The sequence below is a fragment of the Vicugna pacos genome, chromosome 3, assembly GCF_048564905.1.
Source record: "Vicugna pacos chromosome 3, VicPac4, whole genome shotgun sequence".
Lineage (NCBI taxonomy): Eukaryota > Metazoa > Chordata > Mammalia > Artiodactyla > Camelidae > Vicugna > Vicugna pacos.
The window spans coordinates 71,449,168-71,464,566 of record NC_132989.1 but is presented as its reverse complement, the minus strand read 5'-3'; the positions used below and the strand labels follow the sequence as shown (position 1 = coordinate 71,464,566).

Sequence of the window (15,399 nt, the reverse complement as noted above, 5' to 3'; positions counted from 1 at the left end):
AATCAGATTTGGCAGGCCTGGGCAGTAAAAGAATTTACCAAAACAAAGGAGGAAGATAGTAAAGGAGCTTATTAGATACATTGCTTTAGGCAACACTGGGCCACAGACAGGTATTTATGCCCCCAAGGGTTGTTTGCTGAGGTCTTTATAAGGAAGAGTAACCTTTAACTCTTTGTGCTTAATTGATGTTGGGCCCAAAGTGGTGGTAGAGTGTGATCTCGTGCACAATTCTCTGACTGGTTGATGTTGAGGTAACAGGGAAGGGAGGGGGTCATGAAAGGGTAGGGCTAGGGATTTTGGTAGGGTGTTGTAACCGGTCCTGGTGGCCAGGTGTCTGGTCATTGTAAGGTTGATCGTTGTATAGAGTAGTTAGTTGAGCAAAGGTAGGCAGATTAGAAAGGAATGTTCTTTATCTTTAAAGATCAGCAACTGGACTCTTGAGAGGCCTTGGAGCAAGAATCTGTCAGATGTCTGTGGATCCCCCAATTCTAGAGTTAACAGCCATAGTAGAGGCTTCTCCAGTAAGCAGTCAGCTTCCTAGTCACAGTAGGACCAGCTGCTCAGGGAATTTCAGCCAAGGATCAATTTCTCCCCTTCTCACAAGATTCTGTGAGCCACTTGATATCCTGTAGTTAATTCCTTTCTGCTAAAACAAGGTGAAGTGGATTCGCTTGCCTGCAACTAAGCCCTGAATGACTGATAAAGGACCTATCCCCAAGCCTGAGCTAGAAATATGATAAATTTCCTAAGTGTCCCTTTTCCTCTCACTCCCCATGGCTAATTGGTCCACAAGTACGTGTGAATAAGAAGTTTTAAAGAAAAAAATTATTCTGACACTTGTTAAAACAGTAAGACTTTATTCAGGTCTATCATAGGTGACAAGACTGTCACAACAGAGGAAAGAAGTCAGCTCAACTCTGAGTACAAGAAAGACAGCTGGGATTTACAGCCAATGACTGGGGGTTGGGGGGTGAGGGGGGTGTCAGGGTGTAAAAAATTGTGAAGAGGAGACATCAAGAGTAGGGGAGATTCTTGCTAAACCACCACCAATGGGATTCTTGCTGAAGGAGGCCAGGGTATCAGATACCAAGGGTGGGGGGATTCCTAATGCACTGACTTTTCAGCATTCTAGCTATTACTGGGCTGTGCTGGTCAAGAAGAGGGCTTAAGGGGGCCAGACTCAAGTTTGGTCAAGGAGAAGCTCTTTGCTAGTTGATAGAAGAAACAGTGATCTCAGCCTAGAGCAACACCAGGCTGCACTGGCTCTCTTTCCCTTTCCCACTGAGCTAACACCTAGGTCAGGCTGCGAGGGAGGAGAAGGCTCAGTGGATTCCAGTACCTGAAGGTCAGGGTAATCAAGGGTGGATGTAGTCAGAGAGCTCTGCAGATGCCAGATTCTGCCGTACAGTGTGGTTCATGTTAAGGAACTTGTATTTTATTCTAGGGAGGGACAGTGGGAAACAAGCCGTTGATATGTACTGAGTAAGGAAGTGACATGACCTAATTGATACTTTACAAGGAACACTTTGGCAGCTGTGTTTCTACGTTGGTTGAGGTAGGGGCGAGGCCAGTGGTATCAGCAGCAGGTGGAAAGATCTTTCCAGGCCAATACCTAAAGGTCCACTTCATTCTTTTATAATTTCTGGGAGGAAACTGAGGGTCAGGAGGGATTCTATTAACACCAGCAACAAAAGAATAAAAGGTCTAGGAACATGCCTAATAAGAAAGACTAAGTAAAGTAGACATGAGACTTCGGTGACAAGCATCAAACAACTTTATAAATTAAGAGATTATTTCTAAGTAAGAAGATTCAATATCGCCCATTCTCTCATAGAGTATCTTCTGCTTCATTTATAACCTCCCACCTGTTCAAAACTCTGCCCTAGCGAGTTCTGATGGGAGTCTCTAATAATTAAAGCTGAATTGCCTTGTTACGGAGAAGTCCAGACTTCGGGGCGAATAATCACTCCGGTTTTCCGGTGTTAGGCTGGTGGGGAAGGGGAAGTTGGGTGTTCCGTGGCTAGAGTTCTCCAGTTTCACTGAGGCCAAGGGCTCGAAGGAGCACCTGAGCTGCAAGCAGGAGCAAGGTCAGCGTGCCGCTCTGCTCCTGGAAGAGTCCGGGTTGGGCTGGGTAAGGATCGCCGCCTGGAGTTGGCGGTGGTCCCGGGCTAGGTGCCGCCGGCCTGGGGGCGGAGCTGAGGCGGGGCGGGGCCCGGGGCGGTCCCGCCCTCCTGGAGGCGGGGCCGGGGCGGAAAGCATCATCAGCTGACTCAGTGACTCCGGGTTGCGTGCGGCTCCGCCGCGGATAAGCAGACGTCAGGTGCTCGGGCGGCGGCTCGGGTGTACACCGCTGACCAGGCCGAGAGAAGCCAAACAGCCATGGAGCAACGCCGGCTGGGGTGGCCGAGGCTGCTCGGGCTTCTGGCGGTGCTGGCCTCACCCGCCTTCGCCACGCGGAACCTGGGTCTGTGGCCCATGCCTGGCTCCGTGCAGATGACCCCACGCCTGCTGCACGTCTCTCCTGACCGCTTCTTCATCGACCACAGCCCGGCTTCCAAGGCCGGCCCCTCCTGCGCGCTTCTGCAGTCAGCGTTTCAGCGGTGAGCGGGCGGCGGCCGGAAGGCGGGGAGGGGACCCCCGGGGCGGGAAGGAGCGGACCACCCTGGGTCGCTGTGCTGGCGCGGGGGTCGAGGAGAGGAACGCCTTTGCGACTCTAACCACCCACACAGCCATCCTGCCACCCTCCTATCCCCATTTGGCAGATGAGGAAACAGCCTCCGAGCAGGCCAGTGACGCGACAAAAGTCACATGTCTAGAAGATGGCAGAGCGGGCTCGAACCATTACGGACTGAATCCCCTTCCCCCCTGCCTCCTAAGGCACTTCCTGGGTGCTCTGGAACCCTGGTTTGCGTGCAGGGTACTGAGTAGGAGTAGGTTGCTCAGAGTCTGGCCGTGTTCGCGGGTAGAATGGGCTGGGTGGAGGGGAAGGAGGGAAAGGGTAGTTTATTGGAAGAGAGTTCTAGGAGGAAGATGAGTGCTTAAAGCTTGGGGAGCAGGGGTTCCTTAAAGTTGCTTGTCCTTTATAAGCCATCTCAGCCCCTCCCCCAATCTGGTAACAATTCAGATGGCAGAAAGTCTCTAGGTTGGAGCACTGCCGGAAACTCTCCTTCCCTTCCAAAAATCTCTATTCTGTGCAAAATGTTGGATATTTTCACCTAGCTACTTTGATACGGTCTCTCTGCTGCAGTATCTGCTGCTTTTTTTGTTTCCCAGCACCAGTCCTGTGCTTGCTCTCCCAGCTTCCTGTTTCCTTCTATAGCATCTCACATTTCCATAGCCCTCGTGTTTGTCACCCCTTTGGCCACAGGGTGAATTGTGTGGTTGGGGAGGCACTCCACAGCACTAGCTTTTTGGGGGTGGCAGGGGTAATTGGGTTTATTTATTTTTGATGGGGGTACTGGGGATTGAACCTAGGACCTCCTGCATGCTAAATGCACACCCTACCACTGAGCTATATCCTCCCCCCAACTCTTTTTAATTGAAGTTTAGTTGATGTACAGTGTTGTGCCACGGCCTAGCTTTGCTAACTCCACCGTATGCAAAGCAACTTGCCCTTGGGGAGATGTTTTAGCATGCCACACACTGTTCCCTCACTCTGAGGCCTGTGTAAGTGGGACTGCCCTGAGGGTATGTAATGCCCTGAAGGGTTGTAACTTGGTGCTGAACTTACTGCCCCTTTCCTCCCTCAAATTTTTCTCTCTGTTCTTAGTACTAGGCATTATAGCTTAATTGTGCTTGCAGGATGCCAGAAAGCTGGTCGAAAAATGCAAAACTAGTTTAGTAACATCTGCTGGTCCTAGATAGGCCTGGAGCTGACGAGACTCAAGATGTTGATGGCAGAGATGGTTTCTTCTTCAGTTTTTGTACAACTAAACGGGCATTGTTTACCCTCCTTTTAGGTGTACACACTGATGAGCCTTTGGTGTCAAGTCTGCTAACAGATCAGAATGGCTAGAGTCTAGGTGAAGAATTAAAGCCAAGGTGGTTGGTTGCCTTGGGATATTGAGAGGGGAAAAAAGTACCTGAAGGCTCTCTCATGGACGATCACGACTAGGAAATCTTTTTAAAAAAGACACACTGTATTTGCTTCAGAACTCGGTTCATAAAACTGGATTTTCCTTCTGTGCCATGCTGCTAATAAAACAAGGACTCTCAGTAAGCTGCAGTGATAGGAATATGGCTGGAAAGCATAGATGACATGAGTTAGCAAGGGTTAGATAACTAGAGTTTGAATCAGCTGTGCCATGGTTGAAAAACAAGGCTTGGCGTTTCAAGGAGGTGCAGGTCATTATCTAAAGACATTGCTTAACTAACCTGTGCCCTGCATGTGAAGCAGCTGCTAATTACACCCTGCATTGTTAGGAAGCAGGTGATGAAACAGCCATTGTGGCTAAGACTTCAAAGCATTCAGGTGAGCATTCTAGGAACTCAGGAGGGGCAGCATCTATTTCAGAGTCAAACCATGATAGGATTGGAAATACTGAGGAATGATGGAGATATTCCAAAAGCTCTAGACCTTGGGGAACATGCATACCTTGGGCCTCACTTTGTTCCGAATCTCGTGGCTCCTATCTCTGAAGAGCCCAACTTCTGTCTCAAACCGTGCTTTGAAACAGTATGCATTTTGCAGGCAGAGAGATCTGTCTGTCTGGTACATGGCTGCTTCGTCAGCTTCTAGGAAAAGATCTGTCACATGCTAGATACTCATTTTTTTAAATGAATGAATAGCTTTGTTCCCTTGGTTCCTGAAAAGCTGAATGAACCCAGATACCTTGGACACCACTGCCTCAGAACCCTTTGAGTTTTCTAATAGAGAGTTTTAATATCCAGGGCCAGGATTTTCCTTATTTGAGACAAGCCAGCACCTAACTCAAGTCTCAAAGCTGCTAGCAGCTTTAATTTCCATAAAGAAAAAATTAAAAAAAAATTTTTTAATAGAGTCACTGGGGATTGAACCCAGGACCTCGTGCATGCTAAGCTTTGCTCTCTGCCCCTGAGCTATTTCCCTCCTCCCGAATTTTTTTTTAATTGTGGTAAAATATATATAAGATTACCATGTTAACCATTTTAAGAATCAGTGAACTTAAGTTCAGTGATCTTAATTTCCTTTTGAGTCTGTTGAGGTTTTCCTATGAGAAAGGCACTTGCCACCTTCACCCATTCCATTGTCTTGCTGGTTAACTTCCATACACTTTCAGATTCATCAGAATTTCCCAACTTCTTCCCTGGAAAAATACAAGACACTCTTACAGAGAAGTACCATACCAACCTTCTGGCTTATCAGAATCTATTGAATATCATTTAAACAGTTGCTTAGAAGACTATCTTATCTTTTAGCACCTTCAAATGTTTATTTAATATCTTCTTTGATATCTGGGTACCGGTAGATGGTGAAATGTTAAGGCCCTAGGGAGAACTGTGGTGTGCTGACCTTTAGGGGAGTTTATGTATTAGCTAGAATAGTTTTGTTGGAGGGTAACAGGCACCCTGACTCAATCTGGCTTGAACACTAAGAAAACCTCTTATCTCACATATTAGGAAGTCCACGAGCAGGGAGGATTTCAGGGCTAGTTGGCTAAGTGGCTCAACAGTATGATTAGGAAATCTGTATTCTTCCGGTCTCTCCTCTGCCTTCTTTGATGTGGCTGTGGTTGGCCTAGGTATCACATACAGAAAAAGTTTTCTTGTGGCTCACTTAGGAGATTTTCTACCGTCCTCCTTTCACTCCTGCCCCATCACTGGTCAAAACTGGCTTGCACACGTGGGATTATTGGTTTGTACTGGTTCTTAACGGGAACATCATCGGGGTCACTGGGGAGTGTGGCCCGGAGACTTTTAAAATGCTTGTGCCTGGTTCACACTCTCAAGATTCTGGTTCTGAAGGTCTGGAGTCAGGATGTAGTTGCTAAAAGCTCCCCAGGTGATTCTAATGTGCAGCTGGGGTGAGAGCCTCTGGTGGGACTAAAGTGGGGTAGCCTGGATTTGAGGAGTCAACAGCAATGTCCACCACCACATGTGTATTTAAAACTTGGCTACAATGCTTTAAAAATTAGTTTGAATTTATCTCTCACACAGGTATTATGACTATATTTTTGGTTTCAACAAGTGGCGTCATGGCCCTGCTAAACCTCATAGTGAAATGGATTTGCAGAAGCTTCTTGTCTCAGTTACCCAGGACCCAGAGTGTGATAATTTCCCCAGTATCTCCTCAGATGAGTCCTGTGAGTACCTGCGTCGTAACTATGTTGTAGTCATAACTGCCTGTTCAGACTTGAGTGTCAGAAGCCAGCTCCATGCCGTGAACCATTGTGAGCTCTTGACTTTATAATTCTTGTTTGAAAAATTTGTAATTAAATACACAATCATTGCAGGAAATCTTTAAGTACAGTTGGTAAAGACGAGGAAATGAATGACTCATAACCCCCACACTCAGAGTTCACCATTTTTATTTCAGATTATTTTGGCAGAGTGATACATTTAAATATTTTGAATGAAACATATGATGAACAGTGGTATGAAAATGGGGTAATCCTGTACCTGTGGTTCTGATATTCTTTTTTACGTAACAGTGCATTATAAACATGTACTGCACTAAATGTTTTTCTATGACATTTTTAATGGTTGAATAATGTTCTACCAACTATTCAGATGTGTCATGACTTACATGACTAATCCTTTATTTTGGGATATCTGGGTTATTTATTTGGAAGTCTGTGTTTATAGCCATGATCTCTATTTAGAATTAATTTGACACAATGCAGAACTGGGAGGGGTGAAGCTTTACATTTTCATTTACATTTCTGTTGTATTATGTTTTTATTTCATTTTTATTTATATTGATTTGACAGTATAATCAACATTTAGCTACATGATTTTTTTTTTTTTTGTTACCTAAAACATTATTCTCTAAGGCTTTTTCCCAAGTCGTTTTAGAAGGAATAAACAAATAAGCAGGCCTTTTCAGGGCGTGCTGACTAGGAGTAGCGTGGGATTGTACCGCGGAATCAGAGCAGTGTGGGGACGTGGGTGATGTAAGATTAGTACAGAGAGTAGACGGGTGAGTTGGGTGTAAAAATGGAAAGGAAACTGCGTATCTCACAGAAAAGAGTGGCTCAGACTGCCTCACAGAGTGAAGTACATCTCTTCATCCTCTTGATATACATGAGATTTCTTAATACATCTCTTTGAAAGGTAACTTCATTTTTCTTCAGTTCTGTAGCTGTTAGAAACAGGATAATTTGCCAACATTAGTCATGTGATTTCATTTGACGTCAGCACTCAGATACTGTATAAGTTAGGTTTTGCGATCTGAAGTGAGATAGAAATGGTCATTTGACTACTAAGGAATCTCTGCTGACTGTCAAGACAACATATTGTAAATTAAAAAAAAAATTGGAATGTGTTAAGGCTGGAGAGGTTACAGCCTACCTTCCTTTCAGCTTTGCAAACTCTCTTTATTCTGAAAGGGAAGCTTCTTGAGACAAGATGATGGTGAAATTTTCTGGCTGAAGGATAAACTAGTTGTAAGTTTTAAACTAGTATTGATGATGATAACAAAAATAACACACACACACGGGAAGAACAAGATATCAACTGTGGTCTCAGATTATGAGGAAATCCTGGAGGAAGTGACAAGTGTTTTAGCATCAGCAATTAAAAATAAAAGTATATATATCTGCAGAGCCAGAAGTAGACTGATTTCTACTGTAGAGAAATAATTACATATAGCAAGGATGCTCCATGCAGTTTGCCTGCAACGGTGAAGAATTGTAAGCTAAACTGAATGTCCATCACTGGAAGAATGGCTAAATATATCTTTTCAGTCTACACTAAAGAAGACTGTACAACAGATAAGAATAAAGAAGTGGACTTACAAAGAAATGACATGGGGAGTTTGACAAGATAAATTGCTGACTAGGACAAAGGGAGTTGTATAATACTGTGTACACAAGGATACCCCTTACACACCAGCATATACACAAGAGGGCGCATGTGAAGCAATACATCCTTCTTACGTGTGTGCATACAGATACCTAGGAAAAGGCCTGATACTTCCTCAGAGGAAAGGAGGGGGAGTTAAGTGGATATCTCAAAGGGGATCTTCGCTTTATCTATAATATTTTACTATTTTAAAAAGAGGAATATATTAATGTTATTTGTATGTTTGCCCTTAAAAACAGTACAGAAAGGGTAACTGAAAAAAGATGCCTCCTATCCCACATCAGGGAGGTGATCATCGTTGACACTAAGAATTTGGCTTTGAAATAAAAATTGACATTCTAGAGCTTACATGTCCATACGTTTAGAAAACAGCCTCCTCCTGAGTGCTTTGTCTCCGGATTTGGCGTTGAGCTGAATCAGAACCCTTTGTGATACCAGCCAGCCTCAGCAATTGGACAGTAACTGGCATCCGGCACCTGCCACATATTAATGTTTTTATTTTTAAATTTTATTTTTTTTTAGTGACTATTTTACGTTCTATTTATTTTTTTTAACACCTTTATTGTGGTATGGTTCCTGTACAGTAAACTACACATACTTCAAATGTACAATTTGATGGATTTTGATAGATGTACAATACATATGTTAATATTTTTAGATAACTCTCTGTGTTAACCGTTTCTGGGAGATCTCAAAACTATAATGTGGCAAAAAAAAAAATGTTTTTCTGTCAGTGACCAATGGAACAGTGAGCTCTATCTATCCAGGTGGCTAACTAAGAACTCGGTATAGATGGAGAGGAATCATGATTAGGTTGCAGTCATAAAAGAAATACCACTTTTAGCCTGGTCTTCAGCTAACTCATGACTATGTCCTTCTGATGGAAAGGCTGCCTTGTCAGAAGACTGTCACCAGATTATTGGCTGTTGATAGAACTGTTTTCCCCACTTGTGGCCAACTGTCATGTGACCGCCTGGGTAGTGGGGGTGGGGGTGGTGATGCAGCCCCAGATATATTAAATCATTAACCTGCAGCCCTCGAGTGTCTTTCCCCGTGGCAAAGTCTGCATCTGTCGCACCCTTTAGCTTTCAGTCTCTGTTCTTCCTGGTACTTTGTCTGTGGCTGACTGCACTCCAAACCCCTCTGAAGACTAACAATGACTCCTGGAGCAACTCTGGGCAGAGTATGATTTCAAGGATTGAAAGACTAGCTCCCCTTTGCCCAGAAGCAGCCAACGGGATCCTCATTCCAGATGGGCGTGAACTTATTATTGAGGGGGACAAAGCCAGATTAAGCTCAAGTGACTTAGGAAGTGTGTCTGAAGGCAGATTTAGGATGATATTGGGGGAAGGTAGGTACAGGGCAAGAAGGGGAGCCCAGGAAGAGAAGGGGTAGAGGAGAAAGTACTCCCTCGCCATAGAGGGAGTGGAAGATTGAGTGGGACCAGAGGCATCACCAAGAAATCACAGGCACTGAGAAGTCTGCACTTTTGACTTAAATTCTTCGCCTAAGTAGGACCCTACTCTGTTGAGGGGTAGTTGGGGAGAATAACTCTCCTGCAGGGGAAAATGAGGAATCGTGGTGATGACACCCACATTCCTGACTTGAGCAACTCAACCTGCTGGAGTGTGGTGCGGAGGTGGGGAGCCCGGAGTCCGCCTGGTGAAGTGGGTGGAGCACGAGACGGGGAGAGTTCTGTCTGGGGCATGTGGAGTTAATGGAACCCAGGATGTATGGGAGGCAGATGGAGAAACGGGTCTTGAACTCAGAAAAGAATGATCCAGAAATACCAATTATATGTTGAGGAAATGTGTGTCCCTGAGGGATTAACAAACCTTTTTTTCTTTCAGTTTTATTGAGATATAATTGACATACAGCACTCTAGGAGTTTAAGGTGTACAGCACAATGCTTTGGCTTACTTTCATCATGAAATGATGAGCACAGTAACTTTAGTGAATATCTATCATCTCATATAGAGATGTGTTGAGAACTCAGGATTAACTCTCTTAACAACTTTCATATGTAACATACAGCAGTGTTAGTTATATTTATCATGTTCATTACATCCCTAGTACTTAATTATCTTATAACTGGAAGTTTGTACATTTTGACTGCCTTCATCCAGTTCCCCTTCCTCCAGCCTCCTGTCCGGTAACCACAAATCTGATCTCTTTTTCTATGAGTTTGTTTGTTTTTGAAGTATAATTGACCTACAACACCATGATAGTTCCTCTTACACAGCATAGTGATTTGATATATCTGTACGTTTCAAAATGATCACCATGATCGGTCTAGTCATCATCTGTCACCATACAAGAAACTTTTTTTGTTTGTTTTTAATACAGATACTTTACAGGTGAAAGGACCAGTGGCTTTGCTGGAGGCCAACAAAGTTTGGGGAGTATTACGAGGTAAGTTCTATGTGGTTTCATTGTTATTTTCTAGTAAAGAAATATTTTCAGTTGCTGCTTTGGGAAATCAAGCACAGCAAAACTTTGCTTCCTGGGACCCTTTGTAGGATGATTTGTTGGGTATTTCCAAAACAATTTCCATTAGGTATGTACCACTTAAAGCATGGGAGAAAGAGCATTTGACCTTCTAAAAGTACTTACAGGTTATTACATTCGTACTGCTGTATAATGTACTGTTTGTAGAGTTATAAATGGCCCCAGCCTACTCTGATTAGGGAATTTTGTTTCATTATCACTTCTTGCTGCCTTCAGTAGCAAACATCTCCCTTCCCACACTTTGTTTATTAAAACAAAAGTTCTCACATATTTATTTCTGAACCAGCCTATTAGTGCCGCCACATGAAAAAAAGAGAAAAATCATTTTCCCAATAAAACATGTCCAGCTGTCTGTATTGTGGTGATGTTGTCCCCTGGGTGTGGTAAGATGCTAGGGACCTTGAAACAGCATAATTACGCATGCCATCTGATGTTGAGAGTCCTCATCTCAGCATGGAGTTGGACTTGATTTTATCCCATTTTCATCTGAATCCATTGGGAAATGGGACAGTTCTGCTTCTGTTTCTTGGCCAGGAATCACTTGTTCCTGGGGGTCTTGTGAGATGACAATGTGAGGAACAGAGTCAACCACACAAACCCTGATGGCAAAGAAAAGAAGAGAATCTTTCCCCCATTTAAAATTCCTATGGATCTAGATATATAAGAAGTTTACAGGAACAGTTTGGAAAGATAAAAACATACTTTACAGTGGTTGGAGGCAGTGGGGAAAAAGGAACCTTGAAAGATTTTCCTGTGAATTTCAGTCTGAACTTCACAGTTTGGCATTGGGACATTTACTTTTGTGTTCAAACCTGCTTTTACCTCTTTTAAGTGGATAAGATACTATTGTACTGACTTCCAGATTAGTACAGCTTTTAAAAAAGGAGAGGAATAATTTTCTTTAATGTGAGTTAGCCAGTCAACGTTATAGTAATAAAAATAAGGATGGCTCTGGATTTGACTCAGGTTGAGTATTATCTAGACTAAAATAATCATTGTTAATGCTGTATGTTTTATAGTCATAATAATAATAATGATCTAATTATTAATTAGATATAATTATGATCTCATTTCAAAATATAACATGAAAATATCTGTAGATATTTACCGCAAATGTAACTGCAATCATTTTCATCTAGGTCATTTATATATAATGTTACGTGGCTTTAAGCTTTTATCAGCCTCATCTGCCTGTCTTGTCTGGAGTCTGTTAGGGAAAACAGAGCTTTTTTGATGTTTGCCTTGATCCACATCAAAATAACAGAAGTTTTGAGAGGGCATTGTGTGCAGCTAGTCCAAGAAGTCTTTATTTTCTGCTTACTGTCAGACTTAGAAAGTAACACGCTCTAGACGATAATTGAGTGTATTGCCGCTTAACAGAAAATTCCCAAGTTAATTCTTCCTGGCATGGGCCTGTATTTGGGGGTGGAAGAGAGGCATAGTAGAAATGAACTTTTTTACTTTCCTATTTCCTGTCTTTTTTTTTTTTAAGGCATACTCGACATAACATTATATTGGTTTCGGGTATACAACATAATGGTTTGATAGCTGTATATGTTGTGAAGTGATCACCACAGTAAGCTTAGTTAACATCTCTCACCACACACAGGTACAAAAAATTTTTTTTCATATGAGAACGTTTAAGGTTTACTGTTAGCAACTTACAAATAGGCAACAGTATTATTAACTATAGTCATCAGGCTGTACCTTACATCCCTAGGACTACTTGTTCTAAAGTAGAAGATTGTACTTTTTGACCCCCTTCACCCATTTTGCCAACCGCCCACCTCTAGTAACCTCCAGGCGGTTTATATTTATGAGCTTGGTGTTTAAGATTCCACATCTGAGTAAGATCATACAGTCTTTGTCTTTCTCTGTCTGACTTACTTCATTTAGCATAATGCCCTCAAGTTTCATCCATGTTGTCGCAAATGGCAAGAGTTCCTTATTTTTTATGGCTGAGTAATATCCCACTGTATATACATATATATATACATCTTTATTCATTCATCCATTGATGGACAGTTTGTTTCCATATCTTGGCTACTGTAAATAATGCTGCAGTGAACATGGGGGTGCGTATGTTTTGGGGATTAGTGTTTTTGTTTCCTTTAGATAAATACCCACAAGTGCAGTTGCTGGATTTCTGCTAGTTCTACTTTTAATTTTTTGAGGAACCTCTATCCTGTTTTCCATAGTGACTGAACCAATTTACATTCCTACCAACAGCGCATGTGGGTTTCTTTTACTCCACATCCTCGTGAACACTTGATATTTCTTGTCTTTTTGAGAATGGCCATTCTAACATATGAGAGGTGATAGTTCATTGTGGTTTTGATTTGCATTTTCCTGGTGGTTAGTGATGAGTACCTTTTTCATTTACCTACTGGCCACTGTATGTCTTCTTTGGGAAAAAAAAAAATGTCTGTTCAGATCCTCTGCCCATTTTTAAATTGGATTGTTTGAGGGGTTTTTTGCTATTGAGTTAGAGTTCTTTATATATTAACCTCTTAACAAATACATGATTTGCAAATATTTTCTCCCATTTGGTATGTTGCCTTTTCATTTTGTTGATGATTTCCTTTGCTGTACGGAAGCGTTTTAGTTTGGTGTTGTCCCACTTGTTTATTTTTGCTTTTGTTGCCTTTACTTTTGGTGTCACATCCAAAAAATATTGTCAAGACTGTCAGAGTTTACAACCTGTTTTCTCATAGAAGCTATAGGAGATTGTTGTCTATAATCCATGTTTTAGGTACAAGTCTATAATCCATGTTTTAGGTTCAAGTCTATAAGCCATTTCCAGTTATTTTTTGTGTATGGTGTTAGACAGTGGTCTAGTTTCATTCTTTTGCATGTGACTGTCCATTTCCCCAGCACTATTTATTAGAGAGGCTGTCCTTTCCCCATTGTATATCCTTGGCTCCTGTGTTGTAAATTAATTGACTATATATGCATGAGTGTATTTCTGGGCCCTTTATTCTGTTCCATTGATCTTTGTGCTTGTTGTTATGTTAATACCATACTGTTTTGATGCTATAGCTTTGTAATATAACTTAAAATTACGGAGCATGATACCTCCATCTTTGTTCTTCTTAAGATTGCTTTGACTATTTGGGGTCTTTTGTGGTTCTATACAGATTTTAGAATTTTTTATTTCTGTGAAAAATGCCTTTGGAATTTTGATAGGAATTGCACTGAATCTGTAGATGGCTTTGGGTAGTATGGATACTTTAACAATATTAATTTTTCCAATTCATGAGCACAGAATATCTTTCCATTTATTTATATCTTTTTAAGTATTGTTCATTAGTGTCTTAAAGTATTTAGTGTAGAGGTCTTTCAAATTCTCAAATTTATTCTAGGCATTTTATTCTTTTTGATATAACTGTAAATAGGATTGTTTTCTTAATTTCTTTTCCTCCTAGTTTGTTGCTGTATAGAAATGCAACAGACTTTTGATATTGATTTTGCATCCTGCAACTTTACTAAATTTGTTGATTAGTTCTAACAGGTTTTTGGTGAAGGTCCTTAGGGTTTTTTTACATAGTATCATGTCATCTGCAGACAGTGACAGTTTTATGTCCTCTCTGATTTGGATGCCTTTTGTTTCTTTTTCTTGCCTAATTGCTCTGACCAGGACTTCTGGTACTATGTCTAATAAAAGTCGCAAGAGTGGGCATTGTTTTCTTGTTCCTGGTCTTAGAGGAAAAGCTTTCAGCTTTTCACCATTGAGTATATTAACCATGGGCTTGTCGTATGTGGCTTTTATCATGTTGATGTACGTTCCCTCTCTACCTACTTTGTTCAGAGTTTTCATCATAAATGGATATTGAATTTTGTCACACACTTTCTCTGCATCTATGATTATATGATTTTATCCCTCATTCTGTTAATATGGTATATCATTTGTGGATATTGAATCATCCTTGCATCCCTGAATAAATCCCACTTGATTATGTTTTACGATCATTTTAATGTATTGTTAAATTTAGTTTACTAATATTTCATTGAGGATTTCTGCAATATAGGATATTGGCCTATAATTTTCTTTTCTTGTGGTTTCTTTGTCTGGTTTTGGTTTCATAGCAATGCTGACCTCATAAAGTGAGTTTGGAAGTGTTCCCTCCTCTTCTATTTTGTGGAAGAGTTTGAGACTATTTCATAGAATTCTTTTTTAAATGTTTTGTATAGTTGACCAATGAAGCCTTCTGGTCCTGGACATTTGTTTGTTGCAAGGTTTTTGATTACTGATAGAATCTCATTATTAGTAAGCAGTCTGCTCAGATCTTCTGTTTCTTCATGATTCAGACTTGATAGGTTTTCTCTCTCTAGGAATTTACCATTTCTTCTAAGTTGTCAAATTTGTTGGCATATAATTGGTCATAGTAGTCTCTTATGACCTTTCATACTTCTGTGGTATGTTGTCACATCTTCTCTTTTATTCCTGACTTTGAGCTACTGTCAGACCTTGGAGATATTGTGGGTTCAGTTCCAGACCACTGCAATAAAGTGACTATTGCAGTAAAATGAGTCACACACAATTTCCAGTTTCCCACTGTGTATTAAAGTTGTGTTTACACTATGCTGTAGTCTGTTAAGTGTGCAGCAGCATTATATCTTTAAAAATGCACATACCTTAATTTAAAAATAATTTATTGCTAAAAAATGCTGATCATCATCTGACAATGCAGGGTTGCCACAAACCTTCCATTTGTGAAAAATGCAGTATCTGTGAGGTGCAGTAAAGTGAAGCGCACGAAACCAGGTCTCCCTGCATTCCTAGGTAAATTTCTCCTGGCAATCTACTTGTCAGCTAGAAAGATGAATTTTCATAAAGTCAAGGCCAGATAGAGGAATTGGCCTGTAATACAGGGAACAATCCACTTGAGT

General features: G+C 41.4%; 1 protein-coding gene across 1 annotated transcript in view; it reads left to right on the top strand.

Moving 5' to 3' along the window:
• The first annotated feature begins 2,248 nt into the window (after positions 1 to 2,248).
• The window catches only part of HEXB (hexosaminidase subunit beta), a 30,408-nt gene continuing 17,257 nt past the window's right edge, over positions 2,249 to 15,399 (top strand). The window contains exons 1-3 of the mRNA XM_006197662.4: positions 2,249 to 2,600; positions 6,136 to 6,281; positions 10,348 to 10,413. Coding sequence (XP_006197724.1) covers positions 2,380 to 2,600; positions 6,136 to 6,281; positions 10,348 to 10,413 — 433 coding nt within the window. The 5' untranslated portion in view covers positions 2,249 to 2,379. The remainder of the gene's footprint in view (positions 2,601 to 6,135; positions 6,282 to 10,347; positions 10,414 to 15,399) is intronic.